At 41.3% G+C, this 26,553-nt stretch overlaps 1 protein-coding gene across 7 annotated transcripts in view; it reads left to right on the top strand.

Moving 5' to 3' along the window:
- The window catches only part of DIP2C (disco interacting protein 2 homolog C), a 325,883-nt gene that overhangs the window by 182,996 nt on the left and 116,334 nt on the right, over positions 1 to 26,553 (top strand). For all 7 annotated transcript variants that reach the window (XM_080385105.1, XM_080385104.1, XM_080385106.1 and 4 more), the window contains 3 exons: positions 6,052 to 6,162; positions 23,457 to 23,582; positions 24,422 to 24,631. In XM_080385105.1, coding sequence (XP_080241231.1) covers positions 6,052 to 6,162; positions 23,457 to 23,582; positions 24,422 to 24,631 — 447 coding nt within the window. The remainder of the gene's footprint in view (positions 1 to 6,051; positions 6,163 to 23,456; positions 23,583 to 24,421; positions 24,632 to 26,553) is intronic.

Genomic DNA, 26,553 nt, shown 5'->3' with positions numbered 1-26,553 from the left:
GGATGTTTCACAGATGAGAAACTATGGCACATGGATGAATGCTTAGTAAGTCTTATTTTTAAAAAAAGAGTTTTGGTTTGAATTGGTGGATGCCTTGCAGAGCCTAGGTTCTGAAAGCATCTGAGAAACTACCCCTTGATGCCATCACTTAAAGCATGATGATTACGTCTTTGCTTTTGCCATGCTGACTGAGAGCCCAGTTTTATGCATTCTTTGTTTTATGATGGCACCTCTGTTTCCTATCCTGCTGTAAAACCTCAAAATATTAAATCTTGTTCAAACACAGCAAAAAATACCTTCCCTCAAAGACTTTACACCCTAATAGTAAGGCGAAAAAACAGGTGTAAAGAAAGAAATGAGTACGTAATGAAATCAGTTTGTAATGTGGGTAGTGGTTTCAGCACTCAGCGTGATTTTTTTTTTTTTGGGAGAGGATATTTTTAACACACATTGGAGTTGGGGTGTTTTTCAAAGAATTTGAAGAATTTCTATGAAATATCTGTTGATGTTCATGGAGACCATCTGTGAAACATAAGAGCATAGGAGGAAACATGAAGATGTCATTCTAAAAATCTGGCAAATGGGTAAGAAAAGATGGCTCAGTCAGAGGTGAGTGGTAGAGGGTAGAAAGGAAATATACCTTGGAATAAAGCTTGCCTGTGATGGAGCAGAGGAGGTGAAGCCAGTGGAGGCATGTGAAGAACTGGGTCCTGCTGTCAAAATGAGAAACTATTGGAATTCACAGTACTGCCCAAATTTCTCTGCAGTGTAAGTTGACCAGCACATTGGTGAATGTGCTATGGGGGTAGGTGGCCTTTTCCTACATACTCTTTTAAAAGAATCTTCAAATGGTACACTGAAGCTGTGGGACTATCTAGATAAAAATGGAAATCAAACATTGCATGTGAACTGGAGCTGTAATGTGATCTCCACCATCACTGAGATAATGGAGAGGAAAAAGAAGCCCAAGATAGCTAAAGCTTGTAAGGAAATGCTGGAAGGCAAGATCGAGATTGTAATCAGCAAAGAAGAAGATCGGTTTGAAGTATGTGCATTGTTTGAAATCAGACCCAAGTGCAGGAGGAAGTGTGAAAGCACACCTGTGAAGAAAAGGTGGTTAATTAAACATATCTAATCAGAAATTCCATTTTCCTCAGATTTGTCTGGCATAAAGTGGCTCTGCTTTCCTGGATATCTTTGGGTAGGAGTATCACATTTTAAATCTCCTTTGGCTTATCCATTAAATTCATTACTTAGATACACATTTGATGGGAAGAGTGAAATGAAAGTTCCATGGGGATGGTGTGACATTTATCCTGTTTACAAAATACAGTATGTTATCACCTGACTTTGCTTTTAAAAGCTGAGCCACCAGCCATTGCATAGAAGCTCAGGAAATAACTTCGAAAGGAAGGTAAATACTGTTTCTTAAAAGTGCACTCAAACACTGTTTGCCTTCCTTCCCACTAGTCCTGGAGCTGCTGGATTTACCCTACAGCTCTCTCCTGGGGGCACACACTTCATAAGATAGTTTTAGAACAATAGATGTAACCAGTGTCTAAGAATGTCTTCTATTTCTCGTCAATTAGACGTTTCAGCTTTTAAGTATTTTTAGATTGAAAAATTTGACACAAACATAGGAATAAGAGACACATCAAAAGCAACTTGTCAGCTGTCATTAAGGGAACGATTGTCCTCTGTTGGAGAGGGCAATGCAGCTATTGCCAGTTATCAGCACAGAGCACTGCAATTTAGCTACAAGAAGAAGTAATAAAGGGGGAACAAAGAGGTGAAGGGGAAAAAAAAAAAGAAAGAAAAAAAGGAGGTGGAGCCTGCTTCCAGCTGACAGTTTTGTGCTTTCCATGCACTTAAAAATACAACTATAGAGCTTGCTGTGGTATTGCTTAAATAGCTTTACGGAGGCTTTTACATTTTTAGCTAAATACAGTCAAGGCAGAATCCAGTTTGCCGATTAGGATTTGTAGATTCATGTATCTGCATTAAGTTGTCCGTCTATGAACCTGGTAAGAGACACAGTTAATTCAGGTGATGAAACCCAGACAGCTTTTCAGCTTATTCCAAAGCAGATACCACCACTGACCACCTGCGTGGCTTTCAAGGCTTCACTGGGCTCATGGAGTTACCTGAAGATGGGTATCTAATACTGCTCAGGATTTACTATGGTACTGGAGACATCTGGACAGAGCGAGCGTATATAAAAGAGGTCTTAAAGGGAACGTATGCCATTCTGCTCAAGCCAGGTATCCTAGCGCACAGCATCTCAAAAGACACTGGACACCTCTGTTTAGACTCCTGAGCCCTGGCCTAGGTCTCTGTTTTTCATAGCAGGAGCTTAGCTTAAGCACCTTCTTGTAGACACCTAAATATAGGTGTCTTAATCTGCAGGCTGAATCCCACATTAGCAGCATTAGATAAATGAACTAATGCTTGTGTTAAGAACGTGGCTGTTTGCTCCGGTGCACCTGGTAGTGCTTGTGTAACATGATGAGCATAAAGCACCTATTTCTCAGCCTTTTGTATAAAATAACTGTGTTCCAGGTGTATATATTTTGCTAAAATTCTTCATGACTTGTAGGAGTCAATCTTTAGCGTTATGCTTACTTTTTAAAGTCCTGCTTTAGCTGCAAGACTGGGGTAGACTGTGGCGTTACTAAGAATGATGCCGGTTTGACAGTGACTGTGATTGTGTCTGTGGACAGGGCACTGGCGTAACACTGTCCTTTCTTTTATGAAAGCCATTCATTTCATTGCTCTGCTGCCTCCTTAAATTTAGGAATTGATCGAAGTATGAATTCTCAAAGCCCATTATGCCACCACTTTCACTGATTCACAAATGCATCTGGGCGAAGCTGCACTTGAACAAGCATTAGCACTTAACTCATGGACCCCATGTGCTGGCTGTGAAAGCTATCAATTTTTTGGGTTTAGTTATGTTCAGAAGTAGAAGTGTAAAAAAAAAAAAAAAAAAGGATGCTTGTTAAAAGGGATGCTTGTTATTGCACTATATTGCTAGAGCCTTCATGGAGGTGAACAATTCTGCTGTTAACACCACTTTGCTATTTATGGCACCACTTCACTGATTTCATGGTATTCATTAGTCTGTATGGCTTTTACTCCTACCTATCGCTTAGGAATGGCAGGGTGTAGGTTCTCGCTATTGTGTACTTTGTCTCACACCGTTGTCGGTGCTGTGCGAGGGAGCAGGTGCACGGGAAGCGAAGGCTTGAGTCCAGGCGGTGCCAGCTAATTCCTGCCTTGGCCCCTTCAGTGAGGAACTATCACCAGGTTTCTTACTGTCTCTCCGAAGCGGGGCGATGCCTTGTGTTTTCTCACTTTGAAGGAACTTAGTGCAAAGAGAGCTCTCCCCACACATTGCTGATGGAGAGCTTCTCCTCTGTGTTTTAGTGCCGAACTGACTTCCTTGTGTAGATCAAGTGCTGTCAGCAGCCAAGTTCACATCTCCTGCTTCATACCTGGGTAGAGGTTTATTCGCTGTTTTCATATTTACAGGAAAGTGTGAAGTAAAGCCATCAAATGATCCCCAGGCGTCATAAAAGCAGAGCGTTTGATACTGTCCTTGAGTTTGCTATAGCCTTAAATGACTGCTAGTGCAGGGTGCTGGGGCTGTGTCTTTCCGAACTGTATGCAGGAACTCCGTGTTAGCTGTTGTGTCGGAACAGGCTTCCTTAAAAAGAACAAACACACAGATACAAAGTAGGAGGAAGGTAAACTAGTTGAAGTGTCTCATTTTTAAGATTAAATGAGAGATTCCTGTTATCTGCAGTAAGAGCAAGTAGCAGCATAATCTCTGTAGTGAAGCGGAGGAGGGACGAGCCCTTTGCAGTGTTGGGGACCATCCTGGGCAGCAGCACTGCCTGGCCAGCTGGCTGTCCTGCTGTCCTCTGCAACGATGGGGTCAGTGTTTGAGGTTACCTTACAAGCACTGCCTTTTTTACATTTTGAAAAAGAGCTTTGTGCGGCGCCCCCGCAGCTGCAGAAGAGACTGAGACACCTGAGGTGTCTCCTAGCCACATGGCCAGCAGAAGGACACCACAGACTGGAATGCATGTTGCCCAACGGCTTTCAGGTCTACCTGAAAGGTCTCCCACCGCAGCTGTGCACCTCTGAAACTGATGATTTTCCTCACAATTCCGTTTCCCCTTAGTATTTCTAAAGCCTATTGCATGTGGTTTTGTTGTTGGAAAGATGCTTTTAATCCCCTTTTCCTGTATCATCATGATGTTGTACTTCAGCAGCAGCACCTCAATTATTTTTGTTTGTTCTCCACACGCCGCTGTTCTGCACAAGTCATTTGCCATGGGAAGTTGTGACACTGCTTTCTTCACAAAACCTCTGTCACACGGCAGCAATTTTAGGTGCATGATTTTGGGGTGGTGTTTTTTTTAGGATTTTTGAAAATGCATGTCATTTCCAGAAAGTATTTACTTCCTGACAATATGGATAGGGACTGAGATGAATTAGCATCTCGTACAGACCGAAACGTTCTTTGAAAATTTTTGGTCAAAATTAATTTTATTTTTAACTTTGCATTGCTGGTTCTCAGAGTGACCCAATAAAGAAAGAAAAACTCTAAATATACAAATGAGGAGAATGTATTTCTTCTGATGATATCAATGATTCAGCAGTTAGGTTCTCCTGCCTTAAAGAATATAAAGGCTTGAGGGCAAGTGAAATTACACAGTACTATAGTGTGGAGACAGAGCAGTTAAATGAAGACATTTTATTTGATTTAAGAGTATGAATTATTAATCACAGTCTGAGTAGAAGAAAATTTATGGATTCAGTCTTTTATGCACCAATGAGATTTTACTCCAAGTATGTTTTTTAGCCGACTAGCCACTTCTCCACAAAATCAAAGCAGAGTGGACATAGCTGATAGTCCAGAGATTTAAGAGAGAAGCGCTATTGTGAGTTCGGTTTGTTTTCACAAAGAAGTAAGTGTACAATGCTAATTATTTTTTAAAGTTGCTTTTGAAAGAGTCCATTGAAACGTAATTGAGAGGTAGCATTTTTGTTTGGTCTGTATTCTACATGGAAATTCTTGTTTCCACGAATGTATAGTCTTATGCCTCTCCAATAAGCAGGCATTGAATAGTTCAGAAATAGTAGTGGAGAGTTTTTACATTGTGTCTTAATAAAAAAATATGAACATGTTTCCAACCTCTGTTTTGTTGAATCCAATTTCAATTTATTAGTCATCCATTTGAATACTTAATTATTAATCATTTAAGTAAGTCATTTTAACAGTGTCATTTAAGGAGCCTTCAAGAAAATACCTATTTTTTTAAAACAGGAAATTCACTATGAGAAAGGGATGAATACAAGGTTTGACTCCTAAATACTGGATGTTTAGACCCAGCATTCTGAGGTGCTGCAGGTATATATATATTATAAGGCTGAGTTACTTTTGTTGTTTTGCTGGAACAGATTACTGTTTTCGGCCTGGTTTGGTGCAGTTATTGTTTAATTTCTGGCCCTTGGTAGCTGAAAATTTCTATAGATATTAAGGTAGTTCCCACAGGGTGTCTAGTTTCCATAAGTTAGTATTGTGTTGTCACCAGCTGATACCACCCAACCGCGTAAGGATTTAGATAATATGCGTGGGCTAAGTCTTTTTAGGAACTGTTTTTAACCAATTTGCGGGAAAGCTTCAAGAGCCATTGCAATGGTGTCTGCCATTATGAGCACATTAAAATATTTCCAGAATACTCCTTTATGAAAGGTCACCAGTCTAGGACAAAAAAATCCATCACCAAGCTTACTGTCTGTATCCTGTTCTTATGTAGTCCATGATCCTGGAAAATGATTGTCTTAGAGAGAACTAGGAAAATAACCACACCAGAAAAGCTGACCAGAGGCACGTACCATGTAACTATGGACATGACATGGTTTAGCCACTGAATGTTAATTTTCTACTTCTAATGTAGGCTGAGCTCCTCCTCACTAATAAGCTTCTGGAATTCAATCAGAATGAGCTGGTTTGTTTGTTGTTTTTTTTGATTAATGCAGGGGTGGACCAGGCATTACCACAAGAACGTCGAACTCCTGTTACTCCGTCCTCTTCCTCTCGATATCACCGTCGCAGGTCCTCAGGGTCACGGGATGAGCGCTATAGATCGGGTAAGTAAAACTGAAGGCCACGGAACTGGAATGAAAATTTGAAATGGTTAGTTCTGTTCATTCCTTTTTTAAAAAGAATGTTGTTGTATACTCAGTGTAGTAGCTACACATGGGAAATATTCATTGTACAAATACAGAGACACTGTCCAAGCATGCAAGGGTGGAGTTACAAAGCTGAGGTACATCTGGAATTGAATCTGGCAACAAATGTGAAGGGCAGCAAGAAGGGCTTCTGCAGGCACAGCAGCTGCAAAAGGAAGACTAGGGGAAATGTGGGCCCACTGCTGAATGGGGCAGGGGACCTGGTGACAAGATACTTAATGTCTTCTTTCCTTTTGTCTTTAGTGGTGAGATCTGTGTTAGGGATTGAAGGCCCCTGAGACCAGTGGGAAAGTCTTGAGCTATGAAAACCTACCCTTCATGAAGGAGGATCAGGACAGGGAACATTTGAACAAACTGAACATGTAGAGGTCGATGGGACATGATGGAATACAGCATTGGCCACCATCATTGTGTGGCCACTCTCAATTCTTTGAAAGGCTGTGGCAATCAGGGGAGATTTCTGAGGACTGGAAGAGAGCAAGATTCATTCCTGTCTTCAGGAATGGCAAAGTAGGATGTGGGAGACTACAGGCCAGTCAGTCTCACCTCAGTCTCTGAGAAAGTAGTAGAGCAAATAATCCTTTTTTTTTTTCCCCATTAAATTTTCATGTATTTTTTAAATACATGAAGGACAAAGAGGTGATTGGGAGTAGTCAGCATAGATTTATGAAGTCCTCTTTTTAGGTTGGTCAATCCATGCTTGATCAACTTAATAGCTTTCTATAATGAGATGACTACCTTGAAGGTTGAGGGACGAGCTGCGGATGTTGTATGCCTTGACTTTAGTAAGGCTTTTGACAGCATCTCTCATAACATCCTCATTGACAAACTGGTGAAATACTTTTTAGATAAGTGGATAGTGAGGTGGACTGAAAATTGGCTGAAGTGTTGAGCTCAGAGTTAGGATCAGCAGTACAAAGTCCAGCTGGGCAACAGTCTCCAGTGGTGTACTCTAGGGGTAAATACTGACCTAACAGCTTTGTCAGTGACCTTGCTGGTGAGAAAAAGTGCACCCTCCACACATCTGCAGATGATACCAAACTGGGAGAAGTGGTTGCCACTCGGAGGTATCTGGACAGGCTGGAAGAGTGGGCCAACAAGAACCTAGTGAAGTTTGACAAAGGGAAATGCAAAGGCCTGCGCCTGGGGAAGAATAGCCGCCTCCGCTCGGACAGGCAGGGGGCCCACCGGCTGGAAAAAGTCCTGGTGGTCATGTTTGTAATGTGAGCTAGCAAGGTGCTCTTATGGCAAGGAAGGCCACAGCCCCCTGTGCTGCACTAGGAGGAATGCTGACAGCGGGTCGAGGGAGGTGATCCTTCCTCTCTGCTCAGCACTGTGATGCACACCTGGAGTGCTGGGTCCAGTGCTGGGCTCTCCAGTACAAGAGAGAAATGGACGTACTGGAGTGAGTCCAACAAAAGACTACAAAGATGAAGGACTAGAGCCTCTGATACGTGAGGAGAGGCTGCAAGAGCTGGGGTTGTGCAGCCTGAAGAGAAGGCTTAGGGGGGTCTCATCAAAGTGTGTAAGTGCCTGGTGGGGGGAAGTAAAGAAGATGGAGCCAGACTCTTCTCAGCAGTGCTCAGTGACATGACAAGAGACAGCAGGCACAAACTGAAGTATGGAAAATTCCATTTAAGCATAAGAAAAAACTCTTTTCACCCTTAAGAGCAGTTAAGCACTGGCGCAGGTTGTCCAAAGAGATTGTGGTGTAACCGGGCTTGGAGATATTCAAAACCCCACTGGACATGGCTCCAAGCAATCTGCTGTAGGTGACCCTGCTTTGAGCAGGGAGTTGGACTGGATGATTTCTAGAGGTTCCTGCTGACCTCCACCAATCTCTGGTTCCGTGGCACAGATGGATTTTATTGTACCAATTCTAGTTTGGTGAATATCATAAGAAAAATATTTAAAGTATAGCAAGTTTGGAACATCATTATACCCTAAATAGAAGCACTGATTAAGGGAAGATAAAATTAATTTCCGAGCTGAACAAAAGGGTAAAATCTCATTTCCAAATGTATGCGATCCAAGTTTCTTCATGATGCTTGCAGATATAACACAAAGTTAAGTGATTTGTTTATAACTGAAGGAAAAGTGAGCTCTGAAACTTCTTTGCTCTCACCTTTGAAGGCACAAACTGCATGTACTACACCTTAACTGGATGAAGGATAGGTGTGCCCAGCTGTTGTTCCAACTGCTAGGAGGACAGCTGCAGTACAAACGCTCTTAGATGACAGCCAGAAGCCATGAGCTGCTTTATCTGCTGCTGCCTCTTTTGCAGCTGCAGAATAAGGGAGCGGTAGACAGCAGAACCCATCAGCCGTTGTGGCAGGGAGACCCTTGCAAGCTGAGTCAGGAGCCAGGGACTGATGGGTGTGGAGGGTGCTGAGGAGCCAGCTGTGGAAGTTGTGGGTGTATTTGAGTGATGCATCTTGCTGGACGCAGTCAGACTCATTGTGCTGACACAACTGGAAAATGATAGAGAACTCCTTATTAAACTTTTTGTAACATACCTCTGGTTCATTTCATTAGTCAAAGAGCTTGCCAGTCCTATTTAAAGGGAAATGAAATTATAAGTGTTGGCAGGAAAAGTTCACGTATGTCCAGAGCATTCTGATAAATTTGAAAAACTCCCCTCTCCCCTCAGAAACCTTGGGTTCACACTGTAGACGCTGCCAGTTTTTCACTGAATAATGGTTGTGGGATCTGCATAATAATTCACTGATATATAAGCTCCTAGAAGGTTCTTCCACATTACACAGAAATTTGTCTGATTTCTAACCACTCTTTTTAAACAGGTAAAAATACTGTTCCTGAAATTGTCTAGTTTGTGGGTGTGCAACCCATGGTCCTGAAAGCTCCAAGCTGTGACTCTCCAGAGCAGTTCTGCTAAAAACATGGGTATTTGGCCGTGTGCTGAAAGTCATCTGCTTGAGCTGTGCTTGCCATTTGTAAACTAAGATGCTGAGTCAGTCAGGCGACAGGCAAAAGGAGACATCGTGCACATCTTCCCTGTGTGCCTCTCCTCATACCCCAGGAGTGCTCTCAGTTGGTGTCGCTGCCTCTTGGTTTCAGTCACCGCCTGCTGCCTTAAAAGAAAGGTGTTTGTTCAGAGAAATGGTACATAAGGTCCTGCCTTAGGAATGGGGCAAAGTGTTGTAATGATATATAAAAATACTAAAGACACAAACTTTGTCGCTGAGAGGAAAAGTAAGGAATTGAGTGCAAAGGGTTGCTTGTTCCTAGTGCAGGAGTCTCAGGAGAGTCAGGTCTATAAATTCAGATCTCTCTGCTGCTCTGAAAATGTCCTTGGTGTTAAAACTGGAAAGCTTGACAGTATTTTGGGGGCTTACGGCAGGGCTTTGAATTCCTGATTCCTGATTGCTGTGTTGCCTGACTCCTCACCAAGTCACCATGCTCTCCAGCAAATCGGTTTGAACAGCTACTGCATCTTCACTCACTCAAAAGAAACCAGTGTGTAGAAAATTCAGTGAAGGTAAAAGTAAACTTCCATTTCAATTTTGAGAAGTTATCAGATCATCTTTTCAAATGTAGTTGCAGAGGAGCTTTGCTAAGATACAGTGCAATGTTCCTATCCTGAATTATATTCTCCCCTTCTATACGTTGCCCCTGTGAGATCAGAAGTCTATTTCTTTCTTGGTCTCCTGGCTCATACTCTATTACTGCAGGTTACAAACTTGCAAGTCAGATTGCTTTTTGGTTATCTCGTCTTCAGGTTCAGGTTTGCTTCAGGTAGAAGCCTTTGTTTTGCTTGTTGTTTTGCTGTGCTTAATACCTCAGCCTCTCTGCTCTGATCACATTGTGATTATTAGATCCTAGCTGTTACCCGCGTTCAGTGCTTGTTATCATATTTGGCACATCTTCTTGGAAAAGGCCCAAAACAAGATGAATGCACAGTCTTTAACCAGTAAGTAATTCACTTCTAGGAAAATACTTCCCTCTCTTAGTTTTTTTGCACAATTTATTTCAATTAACATCTGTAAGCAAATCCTCTATTCCAGTTCTGATCAAAGTCCTTTTCTGTCTCTTCTTGGTAAGGTTTTCCTAATTGGAAGTCTAACATCCTGAAAGTCATCCAACTCTCCTTCCATGCCTTTGCTTTTTACATAAATTTAGATGTCAGCGAAGATTGTTTAATGAACTCTCTTTGGAGACTCAAAATCGTTGCTGCCACTAGTATCACCTTCAACTTATGTTCTTATATTATGGAAAATGTCAGAATGTGACATTTTAAATCCCTACCTATTTTCTCACTTCATTCTTTTTTATTATTATTATTTCATTAATGTTGTAACAGAATTTTTCAGCACTATAATTTTCAAAACCTGGTTTCTATGGTTTTTATATTCTAAATAAAATTGACTCTGAGTTTATGGAAGTTATTTTTTTTCTTAAATGTTCCTGATACATTTTGTGTTAAGGTAATTTGATTTTAGAACTCAGCCTACATTAGGAATTTAGTCTAACTCTTAAAAAAAAGGTTTAAAATTTCCTGGCTGCTTCTTTTTATACAGGAAGGGATCCTGAAATGACTATATTTATTTAAAAATGTCAGCTGCTTTGATCATTTGTTGGGTGTCTAAAGAAACAGATAGTGCTATAAGTGTAGTAACTGAACCAGTACAGGGTTAAGCTATATGATTTTATACAGATGTGGCAGCTAGTTTAGCTGATACTAATTCAAAGCATTTTTTATTTGTTTACTACTGAATATAAAAATCCTCTCGGCATTTACTCACTTAGTATTTGGAAAGGTTTGCCAAATGTAGATCGTGGTGATGTTTTTCTCTGAGCAGCTGCTGTTCCTGTGCCGGCGCCTGTACTAAAACATTATCTGGGGGCTCAAGATGACACTGAAGCCCAATGTTGCTGTCGGCTGAATCAGTAACTTTTGCCAAGAGGCTTTTCTGGCCAGTGGCTTTCCAGGCAAGAAAACCCAGTCAAAGGAGAACTGGCTTGCACTTCTGCTTCTGCGTGCAGAATAAATGTCAGCATCTGGCTTGACCTGGCTCCAGCGGTGTGACTGCAAAATCAAGCACAGACTTAAGTACCAAGTTAATAGTGGTCATGTAGATGTAGCTGCAGTTGGACATACAGCTTTGTTTCCTTTGTGCAGTTTAGAACCTAGGTTTCTCAGGTTTTGGAAGCTGCAAATCCATGGATTTGGTATGGTGTCTTGAGATAAGGAGACAGGAGTTATGTGGTGGAGTAAAGAGGTCGGTAACCTGAACGGCTTAGCTTTCACAGTCTTATCATGCTGTCTAAATGAACTCACCCAGTCAAATCCTAAGATTTTCAGAGGATGTTGACCCTGATGTCTTCATGCAGTCACTAGGGACCTGTTGGCTCGCTCGTTGGCACTGGCTACATCCTGCTCCTGCTAACATTGAAATCCCTCATAGGAAAACCTGGAGCTTCTGCCGCCGTTATTTAAAATACCATCATGTAGGCGGTCTTGCTTTTGGAGGAATGATCTTACTGATTTGGTGCTTAAAATACTGATCTGTAACCTCTCCACCGCAAAGCCCTGAGCTATCGCTGCTGGAGGAGCTTGGCCCCTCACTGTGGCTGGCGTGCGGGGGCCTGAGGCATTGCTGGGCTCGGCTGCGGCAGAGGGGCTGCAGCGCAGAGACGGTGGCGGTTCTAAGGAAACACCCCATGGGTGAACTGGGCAGATCCTCCTGATCAGAAGTTGTTTTGTTGGTCACGGTAAATCTCCCCCAGATCTGTGTTTCTCAGCCGTTCATGGCCTGCGGGGTTCAGAGAGCAGCTCTCCTTTCAGAGCCCTTCAGCACCCATTTTCACTCCTCTCCAGAGAACAAGTATGTTGTCCTCCTCAGCTGGGTGTTCAACACATGGAAACATGAAAAGTCAGGTCCTTAGCAACTTCATTTTTCTGAAGGGGCGCCACTGTGGCCTTTAGATTACACCGAAACAAAAAGCTTAGGTTTTCCATCCCCGTGCTGGAAACCAGAGCACCTTCTCACATGCCAGGCCCCAGCTTTTACTGTTTCCATGCCTGTCTATAAAAAATAACAAGGGTTATGTAAATGCACAAAAAGTATGCACCAGCAAAAATGAAAAAAATCAACATTAAATCATAGGGTGTAATATGTTCAAATGGACATGCATGTGTTAGGAATGAGATAGCGGCTCTTGGCTCTGTGGTTTCTGCCATAGAATTCTCCTCTGATGAGATGAGGATATGACAGAAGGGTTGGGCCAAGTTTATTAAATCCCTTGTTTCTCTAAGAGGTCTTGAAGATGACCAGTGCTCTGCACTGCCTGGAGCAAGTGTAAGGCTTAAGAAAAATGAGACCGGTGAGCTCTAAAAGCAAGTTTTCCAGATGTCAGAAATAGTGTGGGAAGTAGTAGTGTAAGTGAAATTGCACTGCCTCTGTGGCTAAGGGTTCACAGAGTCCTAGAGGAAAGCCCAGCAAATGAGAGCACATGTGTTACATGAACTATGTGGACAGATTTTAAAAGGCATAGCAGTAGATGAGCATAGAGCTGGGAGCTGAGAAATGGTGTGTTTTTAGAAATACCGTAAGTGAAATCAGCATCTCCCAGCTGGTAGTATAGAGAAAGGGTACTGCTGGAAAGGTGGCTGTGGTACCTGGACTCTCAGCGGGGAGCACCTCACTTCTACTCACGCTTGCTGATTTTTTTTCACATGTAACTTCTGAAGATGAGAACGAAAAAATCAGTCTAGTACACCATTCTTGGGGGGCTGCCAACCCCTGCTCCAGAGATCCCACCGCTGCAGAGAGCAGCTTATTTTCCAAGCACACTCAGCACTTCTTTTAGAAGACATCTTCATACAGGAGAGTTTTGGAGATACTGCCAAAACAAACGCATCCTAACTACAACTCTCCCAGCTCAAATTCCTAAGCCACCTTTCCCACACTGTGGTTCGATAGGGAAAAGACTGAACAGCTTATACTGAGCGTGAAGTCATTAAATGTCAAAACAAATGATCCCAGGCTAGGTTTGAGGGGCATGTGAAATAAGGGAGCTAGCAATGAAAAAACATTGCCTTTAGACCCAAATCCTAGAGGAGAAGTTGGCACCAGGCCCTAAGTAGCTGAGCTGTTCTGCTCTAGGAGCATCGGTATGTGCCTTACGATGTATTTATTCTCATTTACCATGAGGTAAGGGTGTGTATGAACTGTAACAAAGGTTGCCGACATTTTGCGTGTTTACAGCTTACCTCATGGTGATTTTAAAATATATGGGTAGCTTATATTTTGTGTTTTTGAAAGGACATTCAAGATCTCATTCTGCAATCTCGCCAGAACTGACAAAAAAATAATTACACTATGAGAGTGTAAGAGTTGTAGTGCGTGGTAGAGGGAAAAATGGAATGGGAAGATTTGAGGAATCGTTTTTATTGAACCCTTATCATTTAGCATTTCTCCAAGGAATAAGGAGAAGGAAAAAATATGACAAATGTCCTATGTGTCAAAATGGGACTGCACATAAGTGTTAAGGTGGCTTGTCATAAACCAAAGAATTTGTTAAACCTTCAGGTGAGCAAGGGTCATTTAGAAGAGTTGATCTGAATTAGTTAACCTGGCTGTAGACACACTTAATTAATCTCATATTTGATTTAGCTGACTTACAAATACAATTTCAAGCTACAACTCAATCAGGGCAAAACAGAGGTTGAATAAAAACTTCTGCAGAGATGTAATTTATATGACCACATCCTTGCTTTTGACCCAGCAGAAAAATTTGTAAGGGTAATTGCAGAACTCCTGAGGAAAATTACTCAAGGATCTCCAGAGAGAAACAAATAGAAAGTTGATTTACTTCAGATCACATAATAAGGGGGCCTGAGATGAAGTCACTATGTGAAGCTGACTTCCAGATTGCATTACAAATGAGATAATAAATAAATGGAGGGATGGAAATTATTAGTGGGAGGCCTGCATGCTGTTTTTTTGTTTTTTTTTTTATTATTTCACTTATGAGTGGAGTTACATAGTTTTAAATCTCAGAGTTTAGAGAAAAACATTTTAAAATCTTTATTATAATATCTGAAGAAGCCAAAGTAAAGCAAAAAGTATGCCTTCCAGCAAAACTAGCCATGGTGTCTTTTAAAGAGTTCAATCTTCTGTTTTGGTGTCCTCTGTTTCCATCACATAACCTCTGTACACACAACCTGCACGTACAACTTTCCCAACCGCGCCTTAGCTTTTACCTTCCTCCCACCCAGAATTACGGGTTATCACCACTGCCATCCAAAGTGGGCAGTGACAGCCATGCTTTTCTTTCTTAGGGTTAAGCTTTCTGGCCACCTGAGAACATACAACGCTTCTAGCTTCTTCATGTGTGCCCCAGGAGGTGGGCACCAGGTGCCCCGGAGGTACTCGGCAGCGGCTGAAGGATGGCACAGCACAGCCCTGTGCCGAGTGCCCGGAGCGCAGTCTCCTGCATCAGTGGAGTTTGTTGGCTGCAGCATCCTAGAAGAGCCAGGCCTTTTGCAGTCGCGTGCTCGTGGGAGTGCAGATGTTTTCTAAAATGCTGACTTTTCACTGTCAAAAATTGTTCAGGTCAACAAAATCTGGCTGCGAATTCATGAAAAGTCAGCAGAACTTTCCCTTGCATATCCATGTGTCCCCTTTCTCAGTAAATCCAGAGACCCAGTATATATAGCTTAAACAGCCCCAAAACTGAAAAAAAAAACCCACACTTAAATTGTTCTTTGAAATGTAAGCAACAGTTTATTTCTGCTGGTAACATCCACGGCCCTTGTATAAATGAGTGTCATCTTAGAGCAGATGTTCTTGCATTCAGTTGAGTATTCCCTGTGTTTGTTGTGAATGCCTTATTTCAGAATTAATAGCACACCTGCTTGCAGCTGGAGCGAAATTAGGTGTCACAGTGTTCGGACGTTGCACTTTCCTATCTTACTACCCAGAGAGATTGCAAAAGCATTCTGACACTGCTGCATTATAGCGTCACCCACAGCAAAGATCTGTTATTATATGGACTCACTTACTTTCACATTCCCAGGGGTGAGATGATTTTCCAAGGACTGAACTGTGTTGGATGAACACCGCAATTTTTATGAAATCACTTGTCCTGTGTCTGCCTGAATCTAAGTCAGTGTTGTCAGCCCAGGACAATCAAAAGACAAAGCCTAACTGTAATCTCTTTTGATGATACCACATTTACTGTGTCTCACCCTATTTAGTACGTCCTGATTGCATTCCCAATAGATGTAGCTACCAAATTATCTCTACTCAGAGTATTTACAGGCCATGTATTAGGAAATGAATTCTCAGTATATCCTTTGTTTCCATGGTAGCTACAAGAAAAAGGTCTGATTAAACTCATAAGAGACTTTCGTGCTTTCAACTACTAGTTTCCTGTAAGGCAGCAGCTGCCAACCTTTCCTCTGTATAATTACTTAGCATACTATTGCTATACATACTTAGCATTACCTTATCTAGGATTTTCAGCCAAAATTCACCTTTGACAGTGCTGTTTTCCCATAGTACCAGTTGCCTCCTTAGAAGCTGAAAGGGTTCAGCTGTTACACTGTGTGTTGATGGAGCAGTGACTGCTCTCGCTCCTGTGTCCTCCTGCAAGCCACCTCTCTGCCTGTTCTTCCAGCTCTTCTCCTTGATGCCGCCCCATTTGCTGACTTCTCTGAGACAGAGATTTATTTGTAGTTTTGCTTATTTGTTGAATGTCTGACTTCAGAGCTGATCCTTTACCGCAATATAAATAAGACCTAAGTATATATTATATGTACATAAATAACCTCTTTTTAAAAATCCTTTGGCATTCTCGACTCGTTAAAGCAGAGCATCAACCTTCTTGATCTTAATAATTTGCCATTCTGCAAGCAAGTCAGTTGCATTTATGGACTATCCCACAAAAAGCAAGGATGCTAAACCTTCTCAGAATCCTTGGGCCTGTCCTGCTCCCAGCTGTATTGTCATGTTACTGGGAATTGGCTACTAAAGCAAAGGAAGAAAGATTGCTTCCAAAGTCTAAATCAAAAAAGGACAAGAATAGCTCAGGGGAGAGGAATTACATGAGACAAAAGGAATAAACAGATGAAATGGACGAATTCAGATCACATCTAGGTAAGTCTCCGAGCAGTTTTATTCTTCCAGGGGTCAGTTAGTCCCCTGAAAAGAGGGATGGAAGTACCATTACTTCAGAACTAGGAAACCAGGCTGCAGAAGATGATAAGGGCTCCGTTAGATAATTCTGCATCTGTACAACAAAAATAAGGCAACAGCTTGTTTTTCCATATTTGTGTTTCTTAAACAGCTGGTGATTGGGGTATCAAGGCTGTATAATTACTGGGAAACTGAAAATGTGAGTAAAACCAACAGAAGGAATATATTTTATCAGAAACGGGTAGAAACAGACTTCTGCTATCCTGATTCTAGCAATGCATGACTCCTGTCTACAGCCAGTCTAATTTCTTGTCTTAAAAAGAAACAGGGCTGTGTGATAAATTAGATACAAGATAACTACCTGACACAAAACTGCAAGACCTGATTTAAGTACAAAAGAAGTCACTGTTTTTGTGTACTGCAGCATTTTATGAAAGGAGTGTGAAGAACAGTTTTATAATGTGGGAAATTTTAATGTAGCTGATGCTTTCCTGGGAGGAGCACCTTGTTTCATGATCCATGCAGAACTAACATCCAGATCCCTGATCCTTAAAGAGGTATCACTTTACTTACAATATGTTGAGTGTTTGACATGCCTATGGAGCAAATGCAGCTAATGCTGAATAAAGGGAGCCACTGAGGCATGTTAAACTTATATAGGAAAAAAAAATTAACAACCCCTCCACACTGAGAAAGAAGGCAACTGTAATTTTTGAATATGTTTTTGTTTTTTAAAAAGTAAGAGCTGAACAAAAAGGAGCAAACTCATGCTGCTAAAAGCTGCAGAAGTCTGTGGGAGGACTAGGAATATGCAGCATATTTCAAATGTCTCCGTTACAGTTCAGAGCTTTCCAGGACACTCTATCTGGCCCAAGTAAGGAATGGGGCATCCCTGTTCATGGGGTGTAAGGGGAAGGGCACATCAGGGTTATGCTCCATGCCAAATGAGGATGCACACTTCAGAAGAGTGCTCTTCTGGCAGCTGTAGAGAAACACGAGATACCGCAGCGTGGCTCCATATGTGGACCAGGAAATGGGTGACCTTGTTCATCACACAGTTGCTTTTTTGCTTCAGGAAAGGAAGGCTGATTTGCTTGTGGAGTTCATCGGAGCCTAGAAGGATCATACGTACTGTCTCCCCCAAAGTAATGGGCTAGGAGAGGACAGCTTGTCATAGAGCAAAGTCACCATTTTTTCTAAGTACATGTGTTTGTGCAAGGAGGAGAGAAAGTATGTTCTCCAGAAAAGACTTCAGTAAAAGTTCAGAAGACTTTTCTTATCCCAGAACCAGTACAAACCAGACTAAAATTCCTGGCCAGCCTCTCTTTCTGTGTGCCAACCCAACTTCTGACTGGATAAAGAATTGTTGTGTCCCCCTGTGAAAAGAGGATTAGGTTCCAGGTCTTCAACAGCATAGGGAATAAATGGTCAAAGAACACTGTGAACAAGGAGTCAACAGTGTGAGCAACCTGTAATTAGCAGTGTTTGCTTCTGTATTTCTGAGCATTATTATTTAACCATTGAACACTGCGCACCTATCGGCAGTTAATACAGTTCTCCCCCAAACAACCTCTGTCACCCAGTTCTTCATCTTGAGAGTAGGTTGCTCCCTCACATGTCACCACGTGTTTAAAAAGAGCAGTCTCTGAGCACGGGCTCATCCCTCTGGCTGGGCTGTGTACTGACCACCATCTCCTATCTCTTGCCGGTTTGTTGTGCCAGGGGAGATCACATCGAAGCAGCATGCCAGTGCAGGTAGGACATCACTTTGTTTCACAGAAACAGAGAGGTGGGCTTGTCGTCTTTTCCATGGACAATCAAATGCACCAGTGTTGATCATACAGTCATTGGATCACACTGAGAGATAAAGAGGGGAAAGACGCTGGAGAACATGGTGTCCGTATCGAGTTGGTGCTGTGTAGTAACGTCTGTTAGTGGGTTGGGTATTTTTCCTAAGCCTTTTCAGTTAAACAAGGAGCACAACAGTGTGCCAAGTTATGAGATAAACCAGATGAAAAGAGGGACTGCGCTAAGCAGAGCCCCTCCTGGGAAAGCTGGGCAATTTGTCCTGCTGATGGAATGAGTGATTTACCTCTGTTTGCAGTGGATGAGAGTTTCGGATTATGGAGTGCAATGGCCAAACCCATGGGCCATCACTCGGGGAGTCTGAGCTTATGTACCATCATTCTCTATGCCAGTTTTAATTTCTCTACCCTTTGTTTTGAGGCCTCATCTCTTGTTTAATAGATTGTTAAATCTTTGAAGGGAAACCACCTTTCTATCATGTGCTTTTTTTTTTTTTCTAAGTTCCAGATTTTTGTATTTTACTTACTGGCTTTGCTCCCAGAAGTATGCTCGCCCTCTCTATCCTGTCATAGAAGGTAAAGGGAGAGAATAAACAAATAAAAATTCTGGAATGCAACAGACAAAAGACTGGGAACAGAGCTGTTTTGTCTGAAGTGTGCTAAGTATTATCAGGCAGCCTGTAAGAAATACGTGTCAGGTTGATTACTGAACGCCAGGTTGATTGCAGTAGCACAAGCTGAGCGATTAGCTTTCCCAAGCATTTGCTTTATTCTTCCCCATTTATGGATTCCTTGAGTACAAACTCATAAATTGGATTCAACGAACAGTTGGCCAACCTAAAACAGTGGACAACAGCAGATAAGGAACTGCACGTTGGTTCCTGCTACCAATATAATAAAATATCATCACTTTATCCCCTAGATTTTCCATTGAGACTTTTGTGGAAAAGCCAGGTGGGAAGAGTATAAAGGTTTTGTTACCTATAGGCGTACTTTGAAGGGTCAGGACCTGCAGTGGTTTTATCAGCTGTAACAGGGTAGTTGGGATGTCACAGACTCCTACATGAAAGAATATTTCGCCTAAAAGTATATTCCTTCCACTTAGACCTGGGACTTTTTCAGAAGGCTTGAGTGCAACTACATCAAGGTATATCTGTGTTTGAAACTCTATCAGAAGTTTATAGTAGGTGGGAAATTGTAGCGTGCCACACGGTGAGGAAAGAGAGGACACATCGGGGGGTTGCGGCTTTTTTTTTTTTTTTTTTTTTAATGATAGCTCCTAACTGTGTGGCATTTCTGGACAAAATCTTCATACTTGAACAGGTTTTCTCAGGAAAATTTAACGAGAAATCTGTATTTTAAAGCAGTGCTCAATCACAATATGATGAATTCAGTTACCCTGAGTGTGCCAGGGTAGATTGAAAAGACAGTTCAGACACTTTTGTCAGACCTGCAAGACAAGGGGCATCACCCTGCCAGAGACAGTTTGAAATTCTAATGTGGTGCTCTAAACTGATGCTCTGTGTGATATGTGGAGAATACAAATAGGATTCAGGGGGATAAGCAGTTTTCTGTCCTGAGGGAACCTGGATATGTCTTCTTACCCTCATTGTACTTTGTCCCAGTGTGTATCACAAATGTGGTTTCCTTCCTTTAGTGAACAAGGAGCTTCCAGTTACTGTTGTATAAATTCCTATTACAAGTCTCCTTGCATTTTTTCAGTAGCTGCTAGGGACAGATTGTGGGCAAGCAGTGGGAGAGAATGGGTCACATACATTCTGATGGGCTCCACAGCCCATCTTTCACCAAGATAAAGGCAAAGAGCTGCCATGCTCTTGCTCACATTGATGAGACGCAGATCACCAGTCACCTTTTGGTGAGGAATGGATGTTTCAGTGTGGGTTTGAATCCATACTTCATAAAAGTAGGAAAAGAGGTTCTTAGTTCTGTTTTGGTTAACATTCCTTATGATACATCAGCAAAGTTCACTTGTAGAACGGAAAAGCAAAGCTAGAGCCTAGAGGAAAGCAAAGGATGTGTATGGCAAGTGCATACCTGAAGCTGATATTTGGTGGGAACAAACCTACTTACTGTTTCTACCTTGCTGTGGTGACAGGATAGGTGGTGTTGTCTAGTGCAATTCGTAAATACCCATCTGGCTTTCCCTCATCTCTCCAGATTTTTCAATATACTTTGGGACTTAGCGTCTAGGTATGAATGGCTTGGATGCTGTTCATTCAAAGCTTAGCAAGTCCAACTCTGTACAAGACATTCAAAATAGGTTAAAGAGCATCTTCAGAACCCATCAATAGGCTTTCATTCAAAAAGAAGACCATACAAACTACATTGGCTATTATTCATTCTTTACCTCATCATTAGCCTGTTTTGCTATGCTTAGAGACACTTGGTTTAGCCAAGAGTTTTATTCCTGGGAGAGACTATTTTATCCAAGCTTGACTGTTTTCGCTGCCTTCCCCACCCCACCACCACCACCCCCCAAAAAAAAAAAAAAAAAAAAAAAAAAGCCTATAAGCTCTTGTTCATAGTCCCAGGACCATCTCTGGACTGTCTGTCCTCAGCCTTTTCCAGATATGTGTCCTGGGTTTTTTGGTAGCCTCCATACTCTGAGTAATGCCTTCAGAATAGTTGACCTTGCAGGCTGGGCTGGAAGCAGGTGTGCATGTTCCTTCTCCCCAGTCGGCTTCCCTATGTTTTTTCAGTTTCTTATCTTTTCCATTGTTTTTGCTTTCCTGTGGGGTTTTGTTGTGTTGGGTTTTTTTAGGAATCTATGGTTTGGTTTATTCCACAGTAACCCATTAGAAATAAACATATCAGGAATGTGCTTTATTAAGAAAACAATTCAATTCCTGGACTCCTGTGGTCTCATTTGAAAATCAAAACCCTGCAGAGTGTTTGTTTTTTTTTTTTTAACTGATGAGTTTACCTTCTTACATCAAAAAAACACCAAAAAGAAATCAAAGAATTCACAAGTTATGATTCAGTGTCCAGCTGTCACTAAGCATTTTAATAATGATTTTCTGTCAGCTGTCCTCCTTTAAAAAACTTCGGAAGAATTTGAGTTACAGCTCATCTCCCTCCTGACACTTAGGGTAAAAACCACGCCTAAGTACAGTAATATACGTACAGTTCCTTCTTTCTTGATCAGCAAAAATTATGCTCTTCCCAAAATTGCTGTAGAGTTTGGGATTTTTTTTTTAAAGGGAAAACTCATTTTTTACTGATTGATATCTAATTGCTATCCTTTGAAGGAAAACCAAGAATTTACCCTGTTGGATAAGAAACACAAACTATTAGTGAGCATGTTCGGTCCTGTAGACATTATTGGCATTGGTGTGGAGTGAGCAGGTAGGAATTTATCTTGGGGACATACTGTTAGAACTTAGATTATTTTCTTAGGCTGATGATTCTTTTTACATAAACTTTTCATCAGGTTTTAATTATAAGAAAGACCTTAACTCTTCTACTTTAAAATAGTGGCTTGACAGGAGAGAAATTGCTTTCTGGTTAGCATCGCAGTTTGCCTCCATTGTGGTCGATCAACCACACGGCTCTTTTGAGTATGCTTTTCCAGCTTTGCTGTTTGCTTTTCTTACTTTGCTTTCACCGACGTGCAAATCCTCTTCATGATTTAAAACAAAGCAAAAAACCAACTCGGAGGAACAGCTGATAACATTCTTTTTCTTAGACTTACTCTTCCCTGCAGTCTTTCCACTAAAAAGTGTTTAAACCTTGGCAGAAGATAGGGAACACCATTATGAAAAATGAGACATTGCAGCTTATCAGCAGAGTGTATCATCTAATGCTTCTAGTCATCCTTCCCAGTTGTTACTTACAAGTTGTTTATGCTGATGTGATCCGACCAACACATCTTTAAATAAAGATACGTATACTCTTCTCTTTCCTGTTACTTTTGTTGGGGAACATTGCCCATTCAGAGCTGCCACCACATTGACACAGGAGTAGGAAACAGGCTACGTACTGCCAACGCAGCCTGCAAGGGTGGTCTTCAAACAGTTTCAGCAGCAGTAGAAGTGGGATCACTCTGGATTAAACCTGCTTCACTATGCTCCTACTTTACAAACGGGAAAAGCTAAATCATGCACACAACTAGCTGCAGTTTCTACAGCTGACTAGCAGTGACTGGTTAAAAGGCAACATCTAATGTGCTTCCAGTTGTGTACCAGATGGTCAATATGTGGCAGCTTCTTTAACCACAAGTGACTTTTGTTGCCTGCCATGAGTTTTGCATACAGTCTCCTCATGTGCGTCTTGTCCCAAAGCCATAGAAATATGCAGACAAACAGTGCAAGGTGGTAAACTAAAGGCAGTCTTACTTCAATGTGTAGTTGTGATAGTAATTAAATAATTTGCACAAAACAAAGTCCTTATCAAAACATGTCACTGGCATCTTTTAGACATGATAAATGGCCTTTTCAACTTTGGGAGGCAGGCAAATATATAAATATAAATATAAATAAATAAATAAATAAATAAATAAATAAGAAAGGTAAAGAAGCTCTTCACTGGGGATGGGGATGTCCCCACAGGGACAGGATTTGTTGGATGCTTTGGAGTGGGCTGGTGTGAGCTGTGTAGTACCAGGCCAGTGCTCAGGGTGCTTTTACTTCTCATTCCACCCTAGGCCAACCCTACCTAATACTTATTTTTCTGTGAATGATGCCAAGTGACAGAGGCAGGAGGAGGATTTGGGAATGGGGGACCTGCTACCGTTTCTGTTGTGACATTTCACATACCTCTTACTACTTTGCAAGCAAATGTTCCTGTTTGCTTAGTCTGTGTGACTTTAGTGTAAATTGGAAACCTCATTCACATAAAAAATGGGAAATGTTAATGCACCACACTTCCACTGAAAACAGTAATGAATGGTTGCTGAAGTAACAGCTCTTGGTTAAACAGAGATTTGCTCTGGGGAAGCGGCGTTCCTGCTCCTCAAATAGTGCATCACTGTTCTGGAAATAGCATACAGCTCAAAGGGCTTGTTTGTTGGTACAGCACTTTTCACTATAGCTGGTTTTTCTACAATGAAGAGAGCTCATGCAGTTCCTCTGAGATGCTGTGCGTTCCTGACCTTTCGTGGTTAAATATGTGTTGTCAGCCTAGCTGGCATACAACGTACCTGAATGCACAAACAAATGGCTCATTTCTGACTGAACGCTATCTTGAAATCTCTCTTTCCTTCTAGATGTCCACACAGAAGCAGTTCAGGCAGCCCTCGCTAAACATAAAGAAAGGAAAATGGCAGTCCCCATGCCCTCGAAACGACGTTCGTTGGTGGTGCAGACATCAATGGATGCCTATACACCTCCAGGTGAGCATCTCTGTCTAGTTTATGACAATGTTAGAAACGGTTCTTTATGCTGCTATGAACTAAGAATCTGCCTGCGTAGGTAGAAATGGAAATGCCATTTGAGACACACTGAGCCTTGAGGTAAGCTTGAAGAGAAGGTGAACTGAATGGTTGGAAAGTCAGCCGGGGCACTTGGCTTGATTGCTTTTGCCCTAGGTGGTATCTCAGGTTGCATTGGTCCTTCTGGTCTTATGAAGACCTAACTATGGCCAGCTTGTCTTCTTTTATTTGAGTCAAAGCTTTCAAGTTTCTGGTTTATTCCCTAACACTGTAATGTAACATTGTCTTTACAATTAGCCATGCCATTCCTTTTCAAAGTTATCTGCTCTTTTACCTACTAGACTGAAAATGCCCCACATCTCATGCATTTCCATTCTCACTGAATCCAGATGGGACTCCATTTCTCACTGAGGGGTGGACTTCCTACAATTGGGAAAGTGTTTCACAGACTTTGTGGAATGAGCTTGGGAAAGTATTTTGGATATTCTGTACTATTAATGCACGGCTGGAGATCTTCAGAATATTCTCAAGCCATGTTATAAAGGAAGACTCCTTTGCAATCTTATTTTTGTACAATACAGGAGCCATGGCCCTACAACAGGAAAGCTCTCTCAGTGCACAGTTAGCATTTGACTTCATGTCAGGGCTTTCAGTATTACAGGCTTTTCTTACTAAGTTTGTGTACCTTCGTGAGCTTTTCTTAATGACACTTATCTTTAAACCTGTAATACCAACATGCCTTATTTCTATTAAGAAACCCCCAAAGTACTGCACTTTAACAGGCTGTTTTTAATTACTAGATACTTCTTCTGGTTCAGAAGATGAAGGCTCCGTACAGGGCGACTCCCAGGGAACTCCCACCTCAAGTCAGGGGAGTATAAACATGGAACATTGGATCAGTCAAGCAATCCATGGCTCTACCACGTCAACCACTTCATCCTCCTCGACACAAAGTGGAGGCAGTGGTGCTGCACACAGACTAGCTGATGTTATGGCTCAAACGCATATAGGTTAGTATATGGATGTTTTGAGCATATCCAATTAACATGAATTTTGACTTTCACGTTCAGCTGTTATTACCTTATGAAATCTTACAGAAGTCTTTCATGTGCTTTTTCTTCTTTCCTTTTTTGTTTACCCATGTTATATGGAGAGATAGCCCTATGTTCTTATTTCAGGATGGGAAGAAAAAAAGTAGCAATTTAGATTTAGAGGTAGACTTAGGTTGTGCCAAACAGGGTCTAGGTATTGGCTGCCAAATATCTTAAAACATGCAGTTGCGTGACTTCCATTATTTAGCACTAAAAAGGTCTCTGTAGAATCCATCATTAAGAAAAATCAGTGCATGCAGCATTAGGGGTTGCTTGCCTATGAGTTTCCCCAACTGCTGCACCACTTTAATTACATAGCTTGAGTGATTTTTGATAATTCTGTTAACAGTAGGTCCTCTTAAATGTATGTTTTTTCTGCCCTTAATTGAATCTAAAATACTTGGGCTGGGATATCTAGCTATTATAGTCCTTGGGAAGGACTATTGTATACCTTCAGAGAAGGGAGCTGTTATTATTAGCTGTTTGTTTTTATCCTTTGGAAAGATCCTAGGAAGTCAGAGCTTTATTTCCATTAGGGCTAAGCTTCACAGACATTAATTATTTCTGAATATTGTGCCATTGACATTAGTCTTCATTAAAATGAGGCAGCTATTCGATTAGGCATGTGGAAAGCAAGGCTTGTTTTCCCTTCATTCTCCAGTAACTGTTTATCATACATACGAGGCATCTGCTTTGGGTGCATTCTCGCTGGGGCTGTGTATTTTGGGTTGTCTCACTGAAAATCTGTTGGAATCTATATTGGAAGAGATAAAGCAACCTCACTACTTCACTACTGTTCTACTACACATACGAAATGCAGTTTTGCACGACTGTTCCTCAACTGATCATTCCTTTTCAAGTATATGTAGAAAGATACATGAAGCCTTTTAAATGTTCCTGATTTTATGTGCTGGAACAGTAGTCTGCATCCTTTTTTTTTTTTTTTGTTATGAGTATAGCTTGATGTAACACCTGTATTTTCAGATAAGTAGTCCGTTCACCATGGTCTGGAATTGCTGGATTGCAGTCAGGGGGAGGATTTGTATTGTATTCTTAAATTCATGCTAAATGAATAGCTTAGAACCTTGTTTTAGAAACACATACACTTCTGAACACATTAATCATTGCATTTGGTTATTTTCTGTGACTTCATCATGAAATGCTAGAGGAAATTATAGCATAGAGAATTAAATTTATCCAAACTCTGAAAGGTTACATTACTCACACACCAAGTCTTAATGTGTCTTTAAATATAGCTTCTTTATAATGTGACATTTCAGTAATTTTAAATCTGGCACAGTAAGTCTCCTTTTGTAATCACTGAGTTTGCAGTAAATAATACAGCATTTATAGAGCTAAATTAAGATGGCAGTATTCTGTAGAAGAGGAAGAATACTACTTGTTTTACTTGTTTTATTTTGCCTTGTTGACTAGAAAGATTTCTCCTCTGAAGGAAACAGTTAAGCTTATCTCAGCGTATGCGTATTTTTATTTGTTCTGACAATAAGATACTTTAAATTACATCTCTAGTTGGACAGTAGTTGTGATATAGTAGTGTAAAGGTCATTTGGATACAAAATATGAGTGATATCTGCTAACAGAGATTGTGATCTTAAGGTTACCATCAGTCATTGTTACTAAAATAACTGGAAACGTAAGAGAAGCTGCATAGATGATAACTATAGGATGTATTTCTTCATGGGTGAGCTGTTTTCTGTTAGAATTTGAAATTAAATGGCTCTTTTGTGTTCTTTTTCAATCCAAGAAGGTGGATTTTGCATATAATTGTTTTCTAAGAGGTAATAAATTTCAAGTATTCCCACAGATAGCCTTGCTCTTTT

The sequence above is a fragment of the Falco punctatus genome, assembly GCF_963210335.1.
Source record: "Falco punctatus genome assembly, chromosome: 4".
Lineage (NCBI taxonomy): Eukaryota > Metazoa > Chordata > Aves > Falconiformes > Falconidae > Falco > Falco punctatus.
Note: the sequence above shows the minus strand (reverse complement) of the source record. Positions and strands in the feature narration are given on the sequence as shown.